Genomic DNA, 16,718 nt, shown 5'->3' with positions numbered 1-16,718 from the left:
GACTCCAAACAGAGCCTCCCAACAGAGACTCCAAACAGAGACTCCAAACAGAGACTCCAAACAGAGACTCTAAAAGAGACTCCAAACAGAGCCTCCCAACAGAGACTCCAAACAGAGACTCCAAACAGAGCCTCCCAACAGAGACTCCAAACAGAGACCCAAACAGAGCCTCCCAACAGAGACTCCAAACAGAGACTCCAAACAGAGACTCCAAACAGAGACTCTAAAAGAGACTCCAAACAGAGACTCTAAACAGAGACTCCAAACAGAGACTCCAATCAGAGACTCCAAACAGAGCCTCCCAACAGAGACTCCAAACAGAGACTCCAAACAGAGACTCCAAACAGAGACTCTAAAAGAGACTCCAAACAGAGACTCTAAACAGAGACTCTAAACAGAGACTCCAATCAGAGACTCCCATCAGAGACTCCAAACAGAGACTCCAAACAGAGACTCCAAACAGAGACTCTAAACAGAGACTCCAAACAGAGACAGTATTTATTATAAAGGAACATTACAGAATTGGTTTTGCTAGCAAAAAAAAGCTGGCAGTGTAAGCACATTATGTAATCCACCATATACACATAGACTGACAAAACTGTAGAAGTTCGAGATCGATCGGTTGGTTCAAAAGTGAATAGTGAAAAAAGATTACAAATTTTGCATAGCATCAATGCCAAAAAAAAAACGAAAATAAAAAAAAAACGGTCACTGGGCGATAAACTCCAAACGCGAAATTAGATTAAAACTTAAACTGATGATGATGATCGAAGAAAACATTCAAGGGATGTTTTGGGTGGCTAAATCTTCATTAGACCATGTAAGTTTAATGTATTAAATCTGTGATCATCACAATTTTTGTTTCTTACCAATTCTGTTACGTTCCTTTAATCTTGTTAAGCATAATTTTGAAATGCTTAGCTACTGTTTGTGCTTAAGCAGTTCTTACCTGCAATACTACAGATGGTCCCTGAATATAAAGGTTGGCACGAACAGGTGAAGAAGAGAGTACCAGTAGAATCCACACTAGTTAGGCACGTTCCGCCGTTGTGACACGGGCTACTCGAACATGGAGAATCTAAATAGTAAAATCAGCGGGTCAAAAATGAAGATGATAATAATAATAATATCATATATTATAGACCACAGAATAATAACAGTAATAACATTTCAAAGGCATCACCGGCAAATCAGGAGCAAATAATGTCCATGCAGGTAGAGTAATCCCATAGAGTTACATATAAGAAATAGAGGGCGCACTGGCCTATATACACGGCATGCGCGCAGGCGGCCATTTTCTAAGTTGCACAAACAGGCATTGCTTAGCGTGTGTTTGTGCAGCCATTTTGTAAGTTGACAAAACAGCATCGCGTCAGCATTCAATAAATACAAACTCCAACGTGTACTTCGTATTCAACGCGCATACAGAATGGTGCGCGTGTTTACTTGCGGTCCCGTCGCATTTGTGTAAGAAGCATCACCAGTGCGCCCTCTAGTTCTTATATATAACTCTATTAATCCCTAATAGGAAAACACAATCTGAGAAGCATGCAGTAAAGCTTCTCAGGTTCAAATTCTGGAGCATAAAACTGATATATTTTTTTTTAACATAACTTTGAAGTGAAATACTTCCAAAAATGCTTTATACTATTGGAAGCTGCTGTATAGGCTTCTAACCAATAATTTGAATGAGCATGCATTTTAACCCTTTGAAGACGGAAGGCTATGGCCGCTAATCTATTCTGGAATGCTGTGGACTGAGTATGTGGTAAGCCGTGGAATGCAGTCTTTGGCCGGTGTGGCGGTTTCAGTCTTCCGCCGAGTTCAGTTTTCTGGGTGACGTAGCCGGACATTTCAGCACGTTGTTCGAATAGTTTTAGCTTTCCGGCGTGTTCAGTTTTGCGGGTGATGTAGTCAGACAAAAATTACGCCGTGAGTACCCTGGCGACTACTGTAGTTCTCTCAGTGACCCCAAACTGTTTCTATTACGATTCTTTTCTGTTTAGGCAATTCTCTTGCCCCATCTTTACACGTATTCATGCGTACAACTGTAAGCAGGTCACACTGCTTGTGCCACTGGTTAAATACAGGATAATTTGCTTGGTCTTCACACTAAATTCTCTCATATGATCCACGCGTTCGCCGCTCACTGTACTTGTGGACGCCGCCATGATAGCTACCGGAGAGTAAGACGGATTACTCAATACGGCACTAAAAGTTGACTTCTTTCGCTTGCTGTGCACAGGCATCGCATGACGTAATGTTACCGTATTTGGTCATTCGGAAAACTGAACACGGCGGAAACAAAGGCTGCTATGCAGTCGTGCGGGTAAGCTGGGCATTGAGGCCTGACAATATCAGTGTTAAGTGGTTAAGGGGTTAAGAGAGATTGCCAAATATATATACCATAAATCACTTAAAATCACTTAAATCAACTTACATATGTTACAATCCACTCCGCTCCATGCCCCTACACAGTTGCAGTTATAGCCATCTCCAGACACCACACAAACTCCACCATTCATACATGGGCTAAGTGAACAGGGGGTCAGACCAACTAGGAATACAAGTTTACAGAAAAAGAACAAATTTAAAAGTGCCTTTATTCATTTGCTTATTGTCCTAATTCTTGTAAAGAACTTTGTTACCCTGTGTAAACGCGCTCTTTAAATGCCTGCTATTATAACTGGCATTTTGTTAACACGTCTGGCTGCAATGATAAAGTTTGCTTTTACTTATCAGAAATTTATCACATCATATTAGGAAAGAAATTTTAAGGGCAGAAGTATTGCCCACGTACAATGTTTGCGCTTATTAAATTGTGTATCATGCTCAGTATTTTCAAGAGTACTGTGATATTTTGATAAGAAAAAACCACAGGCAAATCACTCAGGTGGGATTCAAACCCACAACCTTTGCATTGTTAGAGCAGATGTCTTACATGTACCATTAGACCATCCAGCGAGCTAGCCTAATGGCTAGAGGCAGTTCAAATTCTTAGCAGCCGGTATCGCAACGATTATATAGATGTTAAGTTTTGCATTGGTAAAAAATGTAATAGTTCAGGTACGGGGTAAAACATATTCTATGTGACCTGTAATCACACACAAGTTTGTGTACGCCTGCAACCAGGGACCTCCTATAGTCCCTCTTTTGTTGAACTTTTTTGCAATAGATCCAATTGATTTTGTACATGTTCTCGAACCGTGGACTCTATTGTCCTCTTTTGTCATAGTTCCCCTATGGATGCGTTCATATGGATGCTTCCCTGGGTCTACCCCGCGGTGCTCACTCGGGTGAGCCCCTGACAAGAGCTAAACTAACGACCACTCACCGCTCTCGTAGTGACGTCATGCACATGGAACCAGCCCCCAAGTGACCCACTCCACAAGCAGGGCACTTGGGGCTGACCCGGGTGAGCCCCTGGAATGACGTCAAAGCTATTCGAACGCACCCAGGGTCGACCCAGGGAAGCTAAACGAACGCACTCTATATACCTACACATCTTAACCTACCTGGGGTTTCACAGAAGACTCCGTTGAACTGATCAGTACAGTCGCATGAATACGGATTATGGTCAAAGGCAACTGGAATGCAGGTCGCTCCATTCTGGCACATGTTACCAAAACAGCTGCTGACTACAAAAGGTGATATAGACATGAGTTTAAAAGCACTGTGGTAAACTGTGGTAATTGTCAAAGACCAGTATTCTCACTTGGTGTATCCCAACACATGCATCCATAACAAACATGTAAAAATTGTGGCTCATTTTGGTCATCGAAGTTGCGAGAGAATAATGAAAGAAAAAACACCCAAATTTCACAGATTTGGTGTTTTATTAAGATGCCTGAAAAGGCTTCAGGCCTAATTGAGTGAGAAACCACCTATTTCTAAAAAAAGTATCTTACTTCAAGGGGAGCTTTTATATTTTATTTCATAAAAGCTATATTTTACCAATTGGAAGATTTCTATGTATGTCTTGCCTTTTTAATAAATTATGTTTGTGTATTGGTGTTTGTGCTTGTTTTGTTTTTTGATGCCCTGCTTTTTTATCTTTTTATATTTTGTTTTCCTTCTGGGTATTGATGTTTTCTTTTACTGTAACCACAGTGCAATTCAGCCTTCGGGCTGCAAAATGGTGTGAATAAACCAATTAAAATAAATAAGATTAGAATAAACCAATTATAATAAATACTAGCGGGATGCCCCACTTCGCGCGGCGCCCCACTTCGCGCGGCACCCCACTAGGATATAAAAATCCTTTACACAAATATTTCGAAATGTGGGTGAGGGTGTTATACATGTACGCCTCTCTCAATATTTATGCATAATATAATATATGCTCAATATTCATAATTCTAACCCAAAATGAAGCTATTTCGCACGTCAACCACTACTTGCAGTGGCTGTACCCACCTCGTTTTGTGTTAGACGACGTACCTTATGCATCTAGAAACTATAAGGCTCCCCGTGATCCTTATAGGGGTCTAATATGTTGGGCCTCCCTAACGTTACACGTTTTTCAAATCAGCGTTGATAGGTGAAACTGACCGTTAGCCAGCAATAACTAAAGTTTCTTTTGTACTACACTACCAAAACTTCCTCCACTCACTCAATATACATTCATAATGCTTGCATTTCCTTGTTAAAAAACATCGTCAAAAATGACATTTTTACGTCCCGCGATACATAGCGTTGCTACAGCACTATAAGTAAAGCGAGTTTTTGGAACATGCTGTGTGCCACAAATCTAATTTATCTACTGGTTTTTTTTTTTTTTTTTTTCGGGGGGGGGGGGGGGGCGGGGGCGGTAAGAGCGTAGGCCTCTTTTTAGTTTATTCTCATCTGAATTGGTCTTGTAAACTTTCTGGTCAATAGGCTGCATGTATAACGGGAGCACTTAACGTGAACGTCAAAAAAGTGTTTTGCAGGCAGAGATGCCAAGTCCAGAGGCCAGCTATGTGTGAGATTTTTCAAAGCTCATCCCCCATCCCCCCGGAAAAAAAATTGCCAGTTTAAAAAGGCCTTTTTAAATCGCCGCCCAACCTTTTTTTTTGTTTTTTATAAATAAATAAAACAATGTGAAATTCAATTGTGGACAAAAGGTGTTTCAAAATGCATCAAAAACCTCCTCAGAATAATTAAAACTCACTTGAGGTACACAGGAGATGTTGATGGTCAATGTGGAGGTTCGATTGTGTCAGATTATTTCCTTCCAAACTTGAAAAAAAATAGACTAAAAATGATGTCCAAAATCAATCGCTTACTTCTTCTGCCTGTTGTGTCTTCGCTAGTGGAGCGCATTTCAACGAATTTGCTAAAAGAGTCGGAACAAACTTGTGCGCAATAAGCGTTTTGCGCTCTGCCGAATTTGAGCTGAACCTACTGGATGAGCAAAAGCGTGCGCAATCTGCAAATTTGCGCTCTGTTTGTACAAATTTTGTACAAAAAATGTCGTTAATTTTTTTTTCCCGATCTGGCCCCAATAATGGTTGATGTGCGTGTGAGCGTGAGACAGAGCCCAAATGCGTGAGTCTCACGCCTACTAATGCGTGAGACTTGGCTGGTCTGGTTTTGTTTTATTGTCACTTTGGGCTTCTTGCATCTCGCGAAATTTGAACGACAAACGACACAATTTCTGACCGCGTTCATGTTCACGCTGCTCTAGGAACAAACCATATATCCCATATCTCTGGAACCCTATATTGTACAAACTAAATAAAAACAATAAACTCGTCCCCACTCCTTAATTTTCTCTAACTTATTTCACTTTCAGAAAGCATGTCAAGTCATGTTTAGGGTTTGTTACGTCAAGTTTGGGTCAATAGACAAACTCCTAAAAATGTACCCCATTCAACCGCACGAGGTCTCTTTTGTTAATATTATCTCCATCAGTAACCAACCCGACGGGCCGATGGCTAAATTAGGCTTCAAAATGGATTTGGCAAAATGTACATTCTGAGACCTGACCGACACACTGCTCTAACCAATTTTGTGAATGGACTTATTCAAAAGGAAACTTAATGTCGTTTTGCTTAACTTTGACCAAATGAAAAGCAAAGTTCTAGTTTTACAGCTTCAAAACAGCCTTTGACGTACGTGTATAGTTTCACCATAGAGTAAGGAATGGTTTCACAATTCTACCTCCATGGTTAAACTCTGAAACTGCAACATTATACCTCCATGAACAGACCGTATTCTAAAACGGTATTCATGTACGCATTTGAGTTTACTGGCAAAAGGTCCAAGGTCGCCACCCACTGTCGACCTAAAGTGGTCCCACGGCGACCTTCTTCACCAAGCAACAGGTGGCCTGTCTCAAACCAGACAACACACCACTCACAATACACTGACCAGAATGGCTTTTTGTGTAAGGCCCCCCCCCCCCCACCCCAAAATGTTATTAATTGTAAAGTTCCCTTAGACATCTCAAACCAGACAACACACCACTCACAATACACTGACCAGAATGGCTTTTTGTGTAAGGCCCCCCCCCACCCCAAAATGTTATTAATTGTAAAGTTCCCTTAGACACCTTCCAACCTATAGCCGGCCCTACCCAACGTTTCCAAATTAATAAGCTTCCGTTTGATCCAATCCTTGTCCATCATGATAATTCTCATGCCGTTTGGAAGTGAATGTTTTTTTTATAAATATTCTCCATTTAATATTTTCAACAAATGAGTCACCCGTCAAAAGGATTTCTAGGAAGTCTGACAACAACGTCGACAAGTGGTTGACACATGGTCGCTTGCGAAACATCAATATACGGTACTTCATCCATTCAATGCAAATTCGTGAGATTGGTTTCGGTTTTGTCCTGGCACCCAGCCTCTTCGACCCTTTCGACCCTGCGCGGCAATGAATGAACCAATCCGGAGAACCATGCTTAGTACAACACGAAAGTAACCTGACCAAAAAGGGCGGATCGAATGGTGGGTGGGCGGGCAAGGGGCAATGAATGAACCAATCCGGAGCACCATCTGCGAAACACTGTCCAATGAGTCGCCTGTCAGAAAGATTTCTAGGAAGTCTGGTAACAACATCGACCAGTGGTTGACGCACGGTCGCCGCCCAAACTTCCTCCAATCACATGACTTGTAAGTGCGAGTTTGGATCCGGGTTTTGCAGACTTGCAACCCGACGTCTGAAACCACACAAACGTATTGAATTCCACACAAACAACCGTGTTGGATTCCACAAGGATGCCATACCACTGGACCTTCTAATTTTCAATCCAAGATGGCGCAGGTTACGCTTTTAATAGTATAGATAATGCCAATAATGATAATAATAATAATAGCCGTTTCTCCAATGTTTTATGCTATCAACAGCTCTCCATTGCTCGATGCTAACAAATATTTTGAAAATTACCAATAGTGTTCAGTGGCTTCAATAAATGAAATTTTGTTTATTTATATTTTACTCTAAATATATACGGGTACTCACTCATCTCACAGTTGGTTCCTATGTGTGTTTGAGGACAGTTGCATCGATAGGAAGAGTCAGCCAGTACTTCGCAAACGCCTGAGTTTTGACAGGGGTTGCTTACACAAGTATTAACTGTAACAAACAAATAGCAAAACATGGTTGAAGTATGCCTAAGGGATTGGAACATTCCTTTTAGAGCTTAAGCTGTTAGAACTTCCTGTCTGAACTTTCTAATTACACCTCCTGTTGGAACTTCCTGATAGATCTTCCTTTTTGAAACTTCCTAATGGATCTTAAACTGTTGGAACTTCCTTTTTTGAAACTTCCTTATGGAACTTCCTTTTTGAAACTTCCAGGTTTTGAAGCACACCTGTGGCACTGATTATTCCTAAAGTGTGGCATGGGTTAACTCATCGCTGCGTGCATAACATATCAGAGAATTTGAGGTATTTGATTTTCATGCATAGTTATAAATAAAATAATTTAAAATAGATTTGGCGCTTTGTTTAAATGCAACTTCTTTTATTAATATTTTACTTAATATACAGGCGGGTACTCACTCATCTCACAGTTGGTTCCTACATGTGTTTGAGGACAGTTGCATCGATAGGAAGAGTCGGCCAGTACTTGGCAAGCGCCTGAGTTTTGACAGGGGTTGCTTCCACAAGAACTTACTGTTACAAATATTAAAAAAACATGGTTAAAATATGAATACTTTTCTTTGACTTAATAAGGAACTGGAACTTCCTCTAGAACATGTTTAAGATTCACCATGGCAAAGCATATCAGAGACTTTGAGGCATCCTAGCTGGAGTAACAAATAACTTAAAGTCAGTGGACACTATTGGTAATTACTTGGTAATGAGTAATGGGGAGAGGTTAATAGTATAAAACAATGCGAGCAACGGCTCTCTCTGAAGTGACGTAGTTTTCAAGAAAGAAGTAATTTTCTGCGAATTTAATTTTGAGACCTAAGAATTAGAATTTGAGGTCTCGAATTCAAGCGTCTGAAAGCACACAACTTCGTGTGACAAGGGTGTTTTTTTCTTTCACTATTATCTCACAACTTCGATGACCAATTGAGCTCAAATTTTCACAGGTTTGTTATTTTAATGCATATGTTGAGATATACCTAGTGAGAGGACTGATCTTTGACAATCACCAATAATGTCCAGTGTCTTTAATATACAGAAGGGTACTCACTTATCTGACAGTTGGTTCCCGTGTGTGATTGAGGACAGGTGCATATATAGGTAGAGCCCTGTATATTGCAAGCGCCTAAATTCAGACAAGGGTTGCTCGCACAAGGATTAACTGTAATAAAAAAAAAAATAAAAATAAAAATAAAAAAAACATGGTTGAAATTAAAAGTCCTTAATACTCTCCAACGACTTCCTTCCAACAAACTTTTTATCTTCAGGCAAAATTAACATGCAGTAAAAATGGATTGGCAGCGCTGTACGCAAAATTAAAAGTGAGCCAGGGAACATTTGAGTGTGTGCGCATCTAAGCCCTGGTAAGTGTGCAAGTGTGCTCGTGAATTTTAAGTGACTGCAGGAGTTGTGTTAGTACAGCGGGTATGCCTTAACATGTTGTTAACATTCAAAATTTGCCTTTTTTGGAAAATTTTGACCTTGACCTTGACCTTTATACAAAACCTAAAGTTTTGGTGGTCTTGCAAGTATTACCAAATGAATTGGCATCCCCAATATAGATGGAAAAGACACTTTAAGCGCTTTCTAGACTATTTGGTTCAAAAGTTAAGCGTGTTTTGCATTAGACCATGCGGATTGGCGGCCATTTTGGATTTTGACCTCTCAAGGTCATCAGAGGTCAAATCTGACTTCCCTCCACATCTTAAAATGTATTTTATGGTCCAACCAAACTATGCTAGAAGTTTCATGCTTTTCTCAAAAAGTGCACAATTTTCTTGCTAAGCCGCTGCACTATATATGTTTTGTGTAGACTGGTGGACTTTTTTTAATAAATGTTTTTTATATAAGTGGCGCCCCCGAAAGGATGAATAAAAAGATTTAGGGTCCCAGAATTTGCTGCATACTGTAATTTTGGGGTAGGTCGGGTAATCGGAAACATAACATTTATTTTGTTTGGCCTCATGTAAAGCGTATTACAGCATTTAAAGAAAATATAAATATTAATATTTGGCACTGCATAAACGTTTTATTTTTTTCATATACAGGAGGGTACTCACATATTTGACAGTTGGTCCCTACGTATGTTTGAGGGCAATTGCACATGTAGGAGGAAGTGCTCTGCAATTGGCAACCACCTCCATTTTGACAGGGACTGCTCGCACAAGGACTAACTGTTACAAAAAATAATAGAACATGGTTAAAATATAAAGTCCTAATATTTTAGGAACTACAATTTTAGGAACTAGGACATCCTGTTTGAACTTCCCATTGGAACTTCCTGTTTGAACCTCCCGTTGGAACTTCTCGTTGGAACTTCCTGTTCAAACTTCCCATTGGACCTTCCCATTGGAACTTCCTGTTCGAACTTCCCATTGGAACTTCCCATTGGAACTTCCCATTGGAACTTCCTGTTGGAACTTTCCTTTGGAACTTCCCGATGAAACTTCCCACAAACCCCCATCATTAATTAAATACAATCAACAAAAAAGTATAGGGATTTGGCGCTTTACATAAATTTGTTCTTCCATTGTTTCTTTTTTTACTTGAAGCCATTGGACACTATCAGAACAGAAAAATAAATAAAAGTTTACAGATTTACAAATAACTTACAGGGTTTACAGAAGGTGATGGTGAAAGACTTCTCTTGAAAAATTATTCCATGAAAAGCTTTACTTTTTGAGGAAACATTAACACAACTATCAATTCTCGATATCGAAAATTACGGATTTATTTTAAACACATGTCATGACACTGCGAAACGTGCGGAAACAAGGATGGGTTTTCCTGTTATTTTCTCCCGACTCTGATGACCGATTGAGCCTAAATTTTCAAAGGTTTGTTATTTATATGTAAGTTGTGATACACAAAGTGTGGGCCTTTGGACAATACTGTTTACCGAAAGTGTCCAATGAATTTAATATACAGGATGGTACTCACTTATCTCACAGTTGGTTCCTACATGCGTTGGAGTACAAGAGCATTGATAGGCTGAATTGCTTAGTAAAGAGCAAGCGCCAGAATTTAGACAGGGGTTGCTTCCACAAGGATTAACTGTTAAAAAAAAAATTACAAACAAAAAACAGTTGAAATATCATGTCATTTAACACCTTTCAATTGACTTGGAACTTCCTGTTGGAAGCCTCCCATTGGAACTTTATATGTTTATATGAATTCAAGCTCTGCTGATTCTGTTTAGCAGAGTGTGGGTTTGAATCCTGGTCGTGACACTTGTATCCCTGAGCAAGAAACTTAACTATAAGCCACTTCGGAATTTCAGCTGCGCATGTCTGTTACTGCTGACAACGCAATTTGTCTATCTACCTTTTACCCCTATGAAAGGTCACGGAAGAGGTCACGGGAGATAGACAAAATCCGTTGTCAGCAGTAACAGACATGCACAGCTGCAATTCCAAATAGGCTTGTACGTGCTTAATGGGCACATGTGAGGTCAGAGATGGTTCTTGTGATTGATTAAGCAGAGTGGCGCATTTGTTGCACAAAGCTGTATACTCCACAGGGAGCTGAGATGGTTTAAGGAAAGGTTTAAGGCCCAGTGACCAGGGGTAATAATTTGAAGCGCTTTGGGATACACTTTGAGAGTGAAAAAGCACTATATAAAAACTTAAAGGAACACGTTGCCTTGCATCGGACGAGTTGGTCTATAAAAAGCATTTGTAACTGTTTTTTATAAATTGCATATGGTTGGAAAGATGTTTTAAAAGTAGAATACAATGATCCACACAAGTTTGCCTCGAAATTGCGTGGTTTTCCTTTTGCTGTGCGAACTAACACGGTCGGCCATTTATGGGACTCAAAGTTTTGACTCCCATAAATGGCCGACCGTGTTAGTCGACGAGGTAAAAGGCAAACCGTGCAATTTCGAGGCATGTTTGTTTGGATCATTGTATTCTACTTTTAAAACATCTTTCTACACGTATGCATTTTATAAAAAACGGTTACAAACGCATTTCAAAGACCAACTCGACCGATCCAAGGCAACGTGTTCCTTTAATATTACTATTATTATTAATATTATTATTATGTTTGAACCAAGTTCCTGTTATACAGCAGTTAGGTTAAATGGCTTCTGACCGGCACTCCCGAACAAAGATGTTGACAAACATAGGGAGACTGCCAACATTATTAGGGATTGATATATCAGTTGGCAGCATACTAATCCACAGGTTCCAGGTTCAAATCCCACACTAGCCAACTTCGTTTCAAGCCAAAGTTATTCACAATTTATCCAGTCAGTTTGCCGGCTTATTGCTTGATTATTTTATGTTTATATGTCAGGCATGCAACTGCCCGTTGAAAAAAAAAGAGAGAAAAATTTTCAAAGGCACAACGCAAGTGCGGAGTGAGGCAGTCGAAACGCCACGGGACATGATACCCACTAGGCCTGGGCGAATTATTCAAATATCCGGTTGATGGCGAATAGCTATTTATAAACCGGATAGTTCTGTAATTACAACCGAGTAACCGGATATTCTTTAATATCCGAATATCCGCGGACGTCGGGCGACAACTGATATGAATGATTTGTCTGAATCCTTATGAAACTTCTATTAAGACAGCATAAAACAGCATAAATTAAGTATTAAACTATGCTCACCTCCGTGAAGAGTTTAAATAATGACATTTCTGACGTAATTTGTTCAAAGATTACAAAAGTTTTCCTTCACGTAGAGTCAATCACGATCAAAAGAAAAAGCAAATCGCCATCTTTAAATTAGATCCGGTCATTTTTATGAATGAACCGAGTGACACTGTCTAAAACTAATATCAATCCGCCCATAAGATCTCATTCACAAACGAACAGCGCCCTCTAGCGGCGAAAAAACTATTCGAATATCCGGTTAATTTCAGATAGTTGGCCAGCGGTATCCGAATAACAAAATTTCACTATTCGCCCAGCACTAATACCCACAATGGTACCCTAGAAAATGTTGAGGTTTATTATGCTCTTAGGTGCATTCTTAGCATGTACTAGGCTTATTTTACATGATTGTAGTTGTACACCGTTGTTGCCAGGCATATATTAGGCTATAAAACAAATGCGGAAGAGTTGCATGCCTGATATGTAATGCTTTAGCGTATGAATTGGCTCAATACATGACTGTCCTTTTTTTAAATAAATAGTGGAGGTACTCACTCAGAATTTCACAGTTGGTTCCAATGTGTGTCAAAGGGCAAGTGCACTGGTAGGCAGAGGTACCAAAGATATTGCAAGTGCCTGAATTCTGACAAGGATTGCTAATACATGGGTTGTCTGCAACACAAACAGAAAATACAAAATGTGTTTGACATTCATGGGAGAAATGCAGTGTTGTAAATGCAACCGAAACAAAATGTGCACAGTGCTTTTCATATGTCATGGCATCGTTAATGTACAAGAAATATGTCACCGAGTTGTGGTGACTCTGAAAAGAGATGGTGGTGAAACAATTCGATGTTTCGATCTCTTTGCTCGGATTGTCTTCAAGATAGATCTTTCTCCTGAAGACTGTCAGAGCCTACAGATGGTATTTCCATTATGCAAAGTTTGAAAATCATGAAAAGTTTCAAATCTTGTGGAGTGTCATCGCCAATTGGTAAAGTGCACCCGGCATCTAGCTCCAGTGTCATTAAAGTATAGATTTGAGCACCAGTCATGACACTTTTGATAGTGTGAAAATATTATCATTTCTTATTCTTATAAGAGATTTTCAGTTTGTATCGCGATAAAGAAGATTAATTTTGATTTTTACCCATACACCGATGTGTGTTCGCACTGTATACTCAGTACTTTACCCGATTCCTGTGAAAAAATATCACAGGCATGTTACTCGGGTGGGATTCGAACCAATGACCTTTGCAATTCTAGGGCAGTGTCTTACCAACTAGACTACCGAGGTTGCCCGGTAGCTAGAGGCAGTTCGAATCCTATGTTCCTTTTTATTCTTGTTATATGCACCTAAAAATAACATTATGCATGCATTATCTATTGGCCGAGTTCCCTTTATGGGAGCATCATCCAAACACTAACAAACAAAACCCTGACACCCCAAACAAACACCCAAACAAGCAAACAAACAAATACTCACTTTGATTCTCACACAAAACTCCCGAAAACATGGAAGGACAAATGCACCGAAAGCGACCACCTCCAGTATTCACACAGACGCCACCATTACGGCAGGTGAAAGAAGTACACGCTGCTTCGCTTACTGATTGAAACAAGAGGATAGAAACATAAAACATTGTTTCATGTCGATGACAAATTGGTGATCAGGGAGACCTTCCGGAAAGTATGCATGATGGTGAGACAGTTCAAGGAGCATTGGGACAAAGCTGAAGGGAGAAATTGCATCGGTTGCCCCACTGAAACTTCAAGCCCAGATTGGCAAAATTTCATGGCTCTGCTTACTAGGAAAGTGTGACAACTCTGTTCAGGGCCTATTTCATCCAAAATTATTCCAGTATAAGTTGGAAGTTAACAACCGCCAGGTCACAAATGGGAATTTTTTAAACACTGTTCCCCTTTGATTGGGCTCTAAAATCTGTCTAAAATAAAATAATTTGAGGACCTTAACAAAATGTTAACGAGGCCGACGATCTGTTTTCTCCCTATTGTAGTGTGCACCCTTATGGTGCTGATTGGAGTAGGTGTATCAGATAAACGGTAGTCACAAGTTCCGTTTCACTGTTTAGGGAAAACACGCGTAAATGCACAACTGTAATTTCCAGTTGCAGGTAACACCATGTACTTGAAAAGTTGTGGTGGTTCTGAAATAAATCAGTGATGTAACAACTTAATGTTTCAGTCAGCTTTCTCCAGAAGATGATCAGAGCATACTGATCGAAACGTCGAGTTGAAACCAACGGTTCTTTTCAGAACCACCCCCAACTCATTAGAGAAAGTCATTACATGGTGTTACCACAAAACCTTTTCATATCAGTCAGCACGCCCTGATTGTCTTCAGGAGAAAGTTTCTTGAATGTATTCACCCTGGGACCAACATTGACTGATACCCTACTACATGTATGCACAATGTCAACAGCAGTTCTAACTCCAAATTCAATGAAAGGCTCCAAACTGTTTTGCCCTCCCCCCCACCTCCCCAGTCTCCATTTAAAACCGAAGCAAAACAAAACGGTAAGTGTGTAAGGCAAACATACATGGGATGTCACAGAAGATGCCAGTGAACTGGCCCACACAAAAACATGTGTATTGGTTGCCGTCAAATGGGATGAGAGCGCAAATGGCTTCATTTTGACACTGGTTGTTGGTGCAAGCATCATCAGCTGTAGGAAAAACAAGACAAACATAGGAATAAAGATCAACTCAAAACACCAACACCATCAGAACATCAAGTGCCGTGGGGAGACCTTTATAGACCAATCCGACGCGCATCGGGCATGCAAGTGTTGATACCGCGCACCACTGCTGTGGTGTACATGTGCCTAGTTTTGTGCACAAAGACATGAGGAAATCATGTTTCTTTTCATTCTTATCTCCATAGAGCAGCATAAAGGATTTGGGTACTTTAAAATGTCCATAGATTTACATTAAACTTACAGGGTTTGAAGATAATGATAGTGGAAAGCTTCCCTTCAAATATTACTTACTGAGGTGCTTATGTTTTTGAGAAATGAGTAAAACAATGTCATGAATATACGTTTGTTAATGATTAAAATAATTTTAGTCTCATGAGTTGAAAATTATTTTCATGACATTGTTTTACTTATTTCCCCAAAACTACAGCACCTCAGCAATTAATATTTTCAGGGAAGCTTTCTACTATCATTATATAGAAGAGTTTGCGGTAACACCATGTAATAACAATCTCTAAATGAGTTGGGGTAGTTCTGAAAAGAACCGTTGGGTTAACTCGACGTTTCGATCAGTATGCTCTGATCGTCTTCTGGAGAAAGAGCATACTGATCAAAACGTCGAGTTAACCCAACGGTTCTTTTCAGAACCACCCCAACTCATTTAGAGATTGTTATTACATGGTGTTACCGCAAACTCTTCTATATCTTATCTCCACCATGCAAAGCTTCAAATCCTACTTACTATCATTATCTTCAAACTGTGTAAGTTTAGTGTAAATCTGTAGACACTTACAGGTGTTTTTTGTCCTACAAAAGTTAAAAAGACCCTTTACGCAATAATTTTTGCTGAACAATTTTCTGTTTAGCAAAAAAAAGAGCAGGAAATCAGTCATAGACAGTACATTCTGGTAAGCCTCTTTTTGTTGTGCTAAGCTACCTTTTTGTGCTTAGGAAGCTTATAAAATCGGGGCCCCTTTTCTTTTTTTATTATTATTATTATTATTTATTCGACCAATACAAGGTACAACAATCAAGTTACAATAGCACAAGACAGAACATTAACGGGAAAAAAACATTTATGAAAAAGCAAGAAATAAGGAAAATAAATACAGAATAAAATAAAAGAATAAATAAGGTTAAATTACATTAACTTAAATAAATTATTTGAAAAAGAAAACAAAAGCAAAACAAAAAAACAATAAGAGGGCGGCTGAGGGCGGAGCATGCAGGAGGAAAAAAGAACCAAATGGGAACAACAACCATAAGGGATAAAAAACAAGGACTAATCATGCGGGTCAGGGGTAACAAAAGTAAGACTGGAAATGCTACTTTTTAGTGCCCTGAAGATTTGTTCAGTTTATAATCTTGCGGCCGATTTCACGAAACGTTAGGATTAATCCTAACTCGATATAGGATGATTAACCGGTCCTAACTTAGGATGGGTTCAATGCGTCCTACGTATTTGAATACGGAACTAAGTCCTAAGATTAATCCTAAGTTAGGAAGAGTTTGGTGAAATCGACGGCAGCTCACCTTGGAAAGTAAGTGTGGTTTGGGACCTGATGATCCAGAAAACTGGCATGCTCTGGGCTGCTACAGCACTGTACAATGTGAACAAAGACAAAGAAGAAATATTAACATCATGCATAGTATGCATATTAAATCTTTCAGTATTAAAGGAACACGTTGCCTTGGATCGGTCGAGTTCGTCTTTGAAATGCGTTTGTAAGCATTTTCATAAAATGCATATGGTTAGATAGATGTTGTAAAAGTAGAATACAATGATCCACACAAACATGCCTCGAAATTGCACGG

At 39.6% G+C, this 16,718-nt stretch overlaps 1 protein-coding gene across 2 annotated transcripts in view; it reads right to left on the bottom strand.

Annotated features, from left to right (window-relative positions):
* The window catches only part of LOC139954375 (uncharacterized), a 56,561-nt gene that overhangs the window by 34,811 nt on the left and 5,032 nt on the right, over positions 1-16,718 (bottom strand). For both annotated transcript variants that reach the window (XM_071954137.1, XM_071954138.1), the window contains exons 3-14: positions 16,437-16,504; positions 14,748-14,873; positions 13,673-13,795; positions 12,742-12,858; positions 10,524-10,637; positions 9,644-9,757; positions 8,635-8,745; positions 7,992-8,105; positions 7,450-7,563; positions 3,516-3,638; positions 2,441-2,557; positions 950-1,078 (exon numbers count right to left, since the gene is read on the bottom strand). In XM_071954137.1, the coding sequence (XP_071810238.1) occupies positions 950-1,078; positions 2,441-2,557; positions 3,516-3,638; positions 7,450-7,563; positions 7,992-8,105; positions 8,635-8,745; positions 9,644-9,757; positions 10,524-10,637; positions 12,742-12,858; positions 13,673-13,795; positions 14,748-14,873; positions 16,437-16,504 (1,370 nt within the window). The remainder of the gene's footprint in view (positions 1-949; positions 1,079-2,440; positions 2,558-3,515; positions 3,639-7,449; positions 7,564-7,991; positions 8,106-8,634; positions 8,746-9,643; positions 9,758-10,523; positions 10,638-12,741; positions 12,859-13,672; positions 13,796-14,747; positions 14,874-16,436; positions 16,505-16,718) is intronic.

The sequence above is a fragment of the Asterias amurensis genome, chromosome 2, assembly GCF_032118995.1.
Source record: "Asterias amurensis chromosome 2, ASM3211899v1".
NCBI classification, from domain to species: domain Eukaryota; kingdom Metazoa; phylum Echinodermata; class Asteroidea; order Forcipulatida; family Asteriidae; genus Asterias; species Asterias amurensis.
The sequence above is the reverse complement of the archived record's forward strand: the minus strand, read 5'-3'. Positions and strand labels throughout refer to the sequence as shown.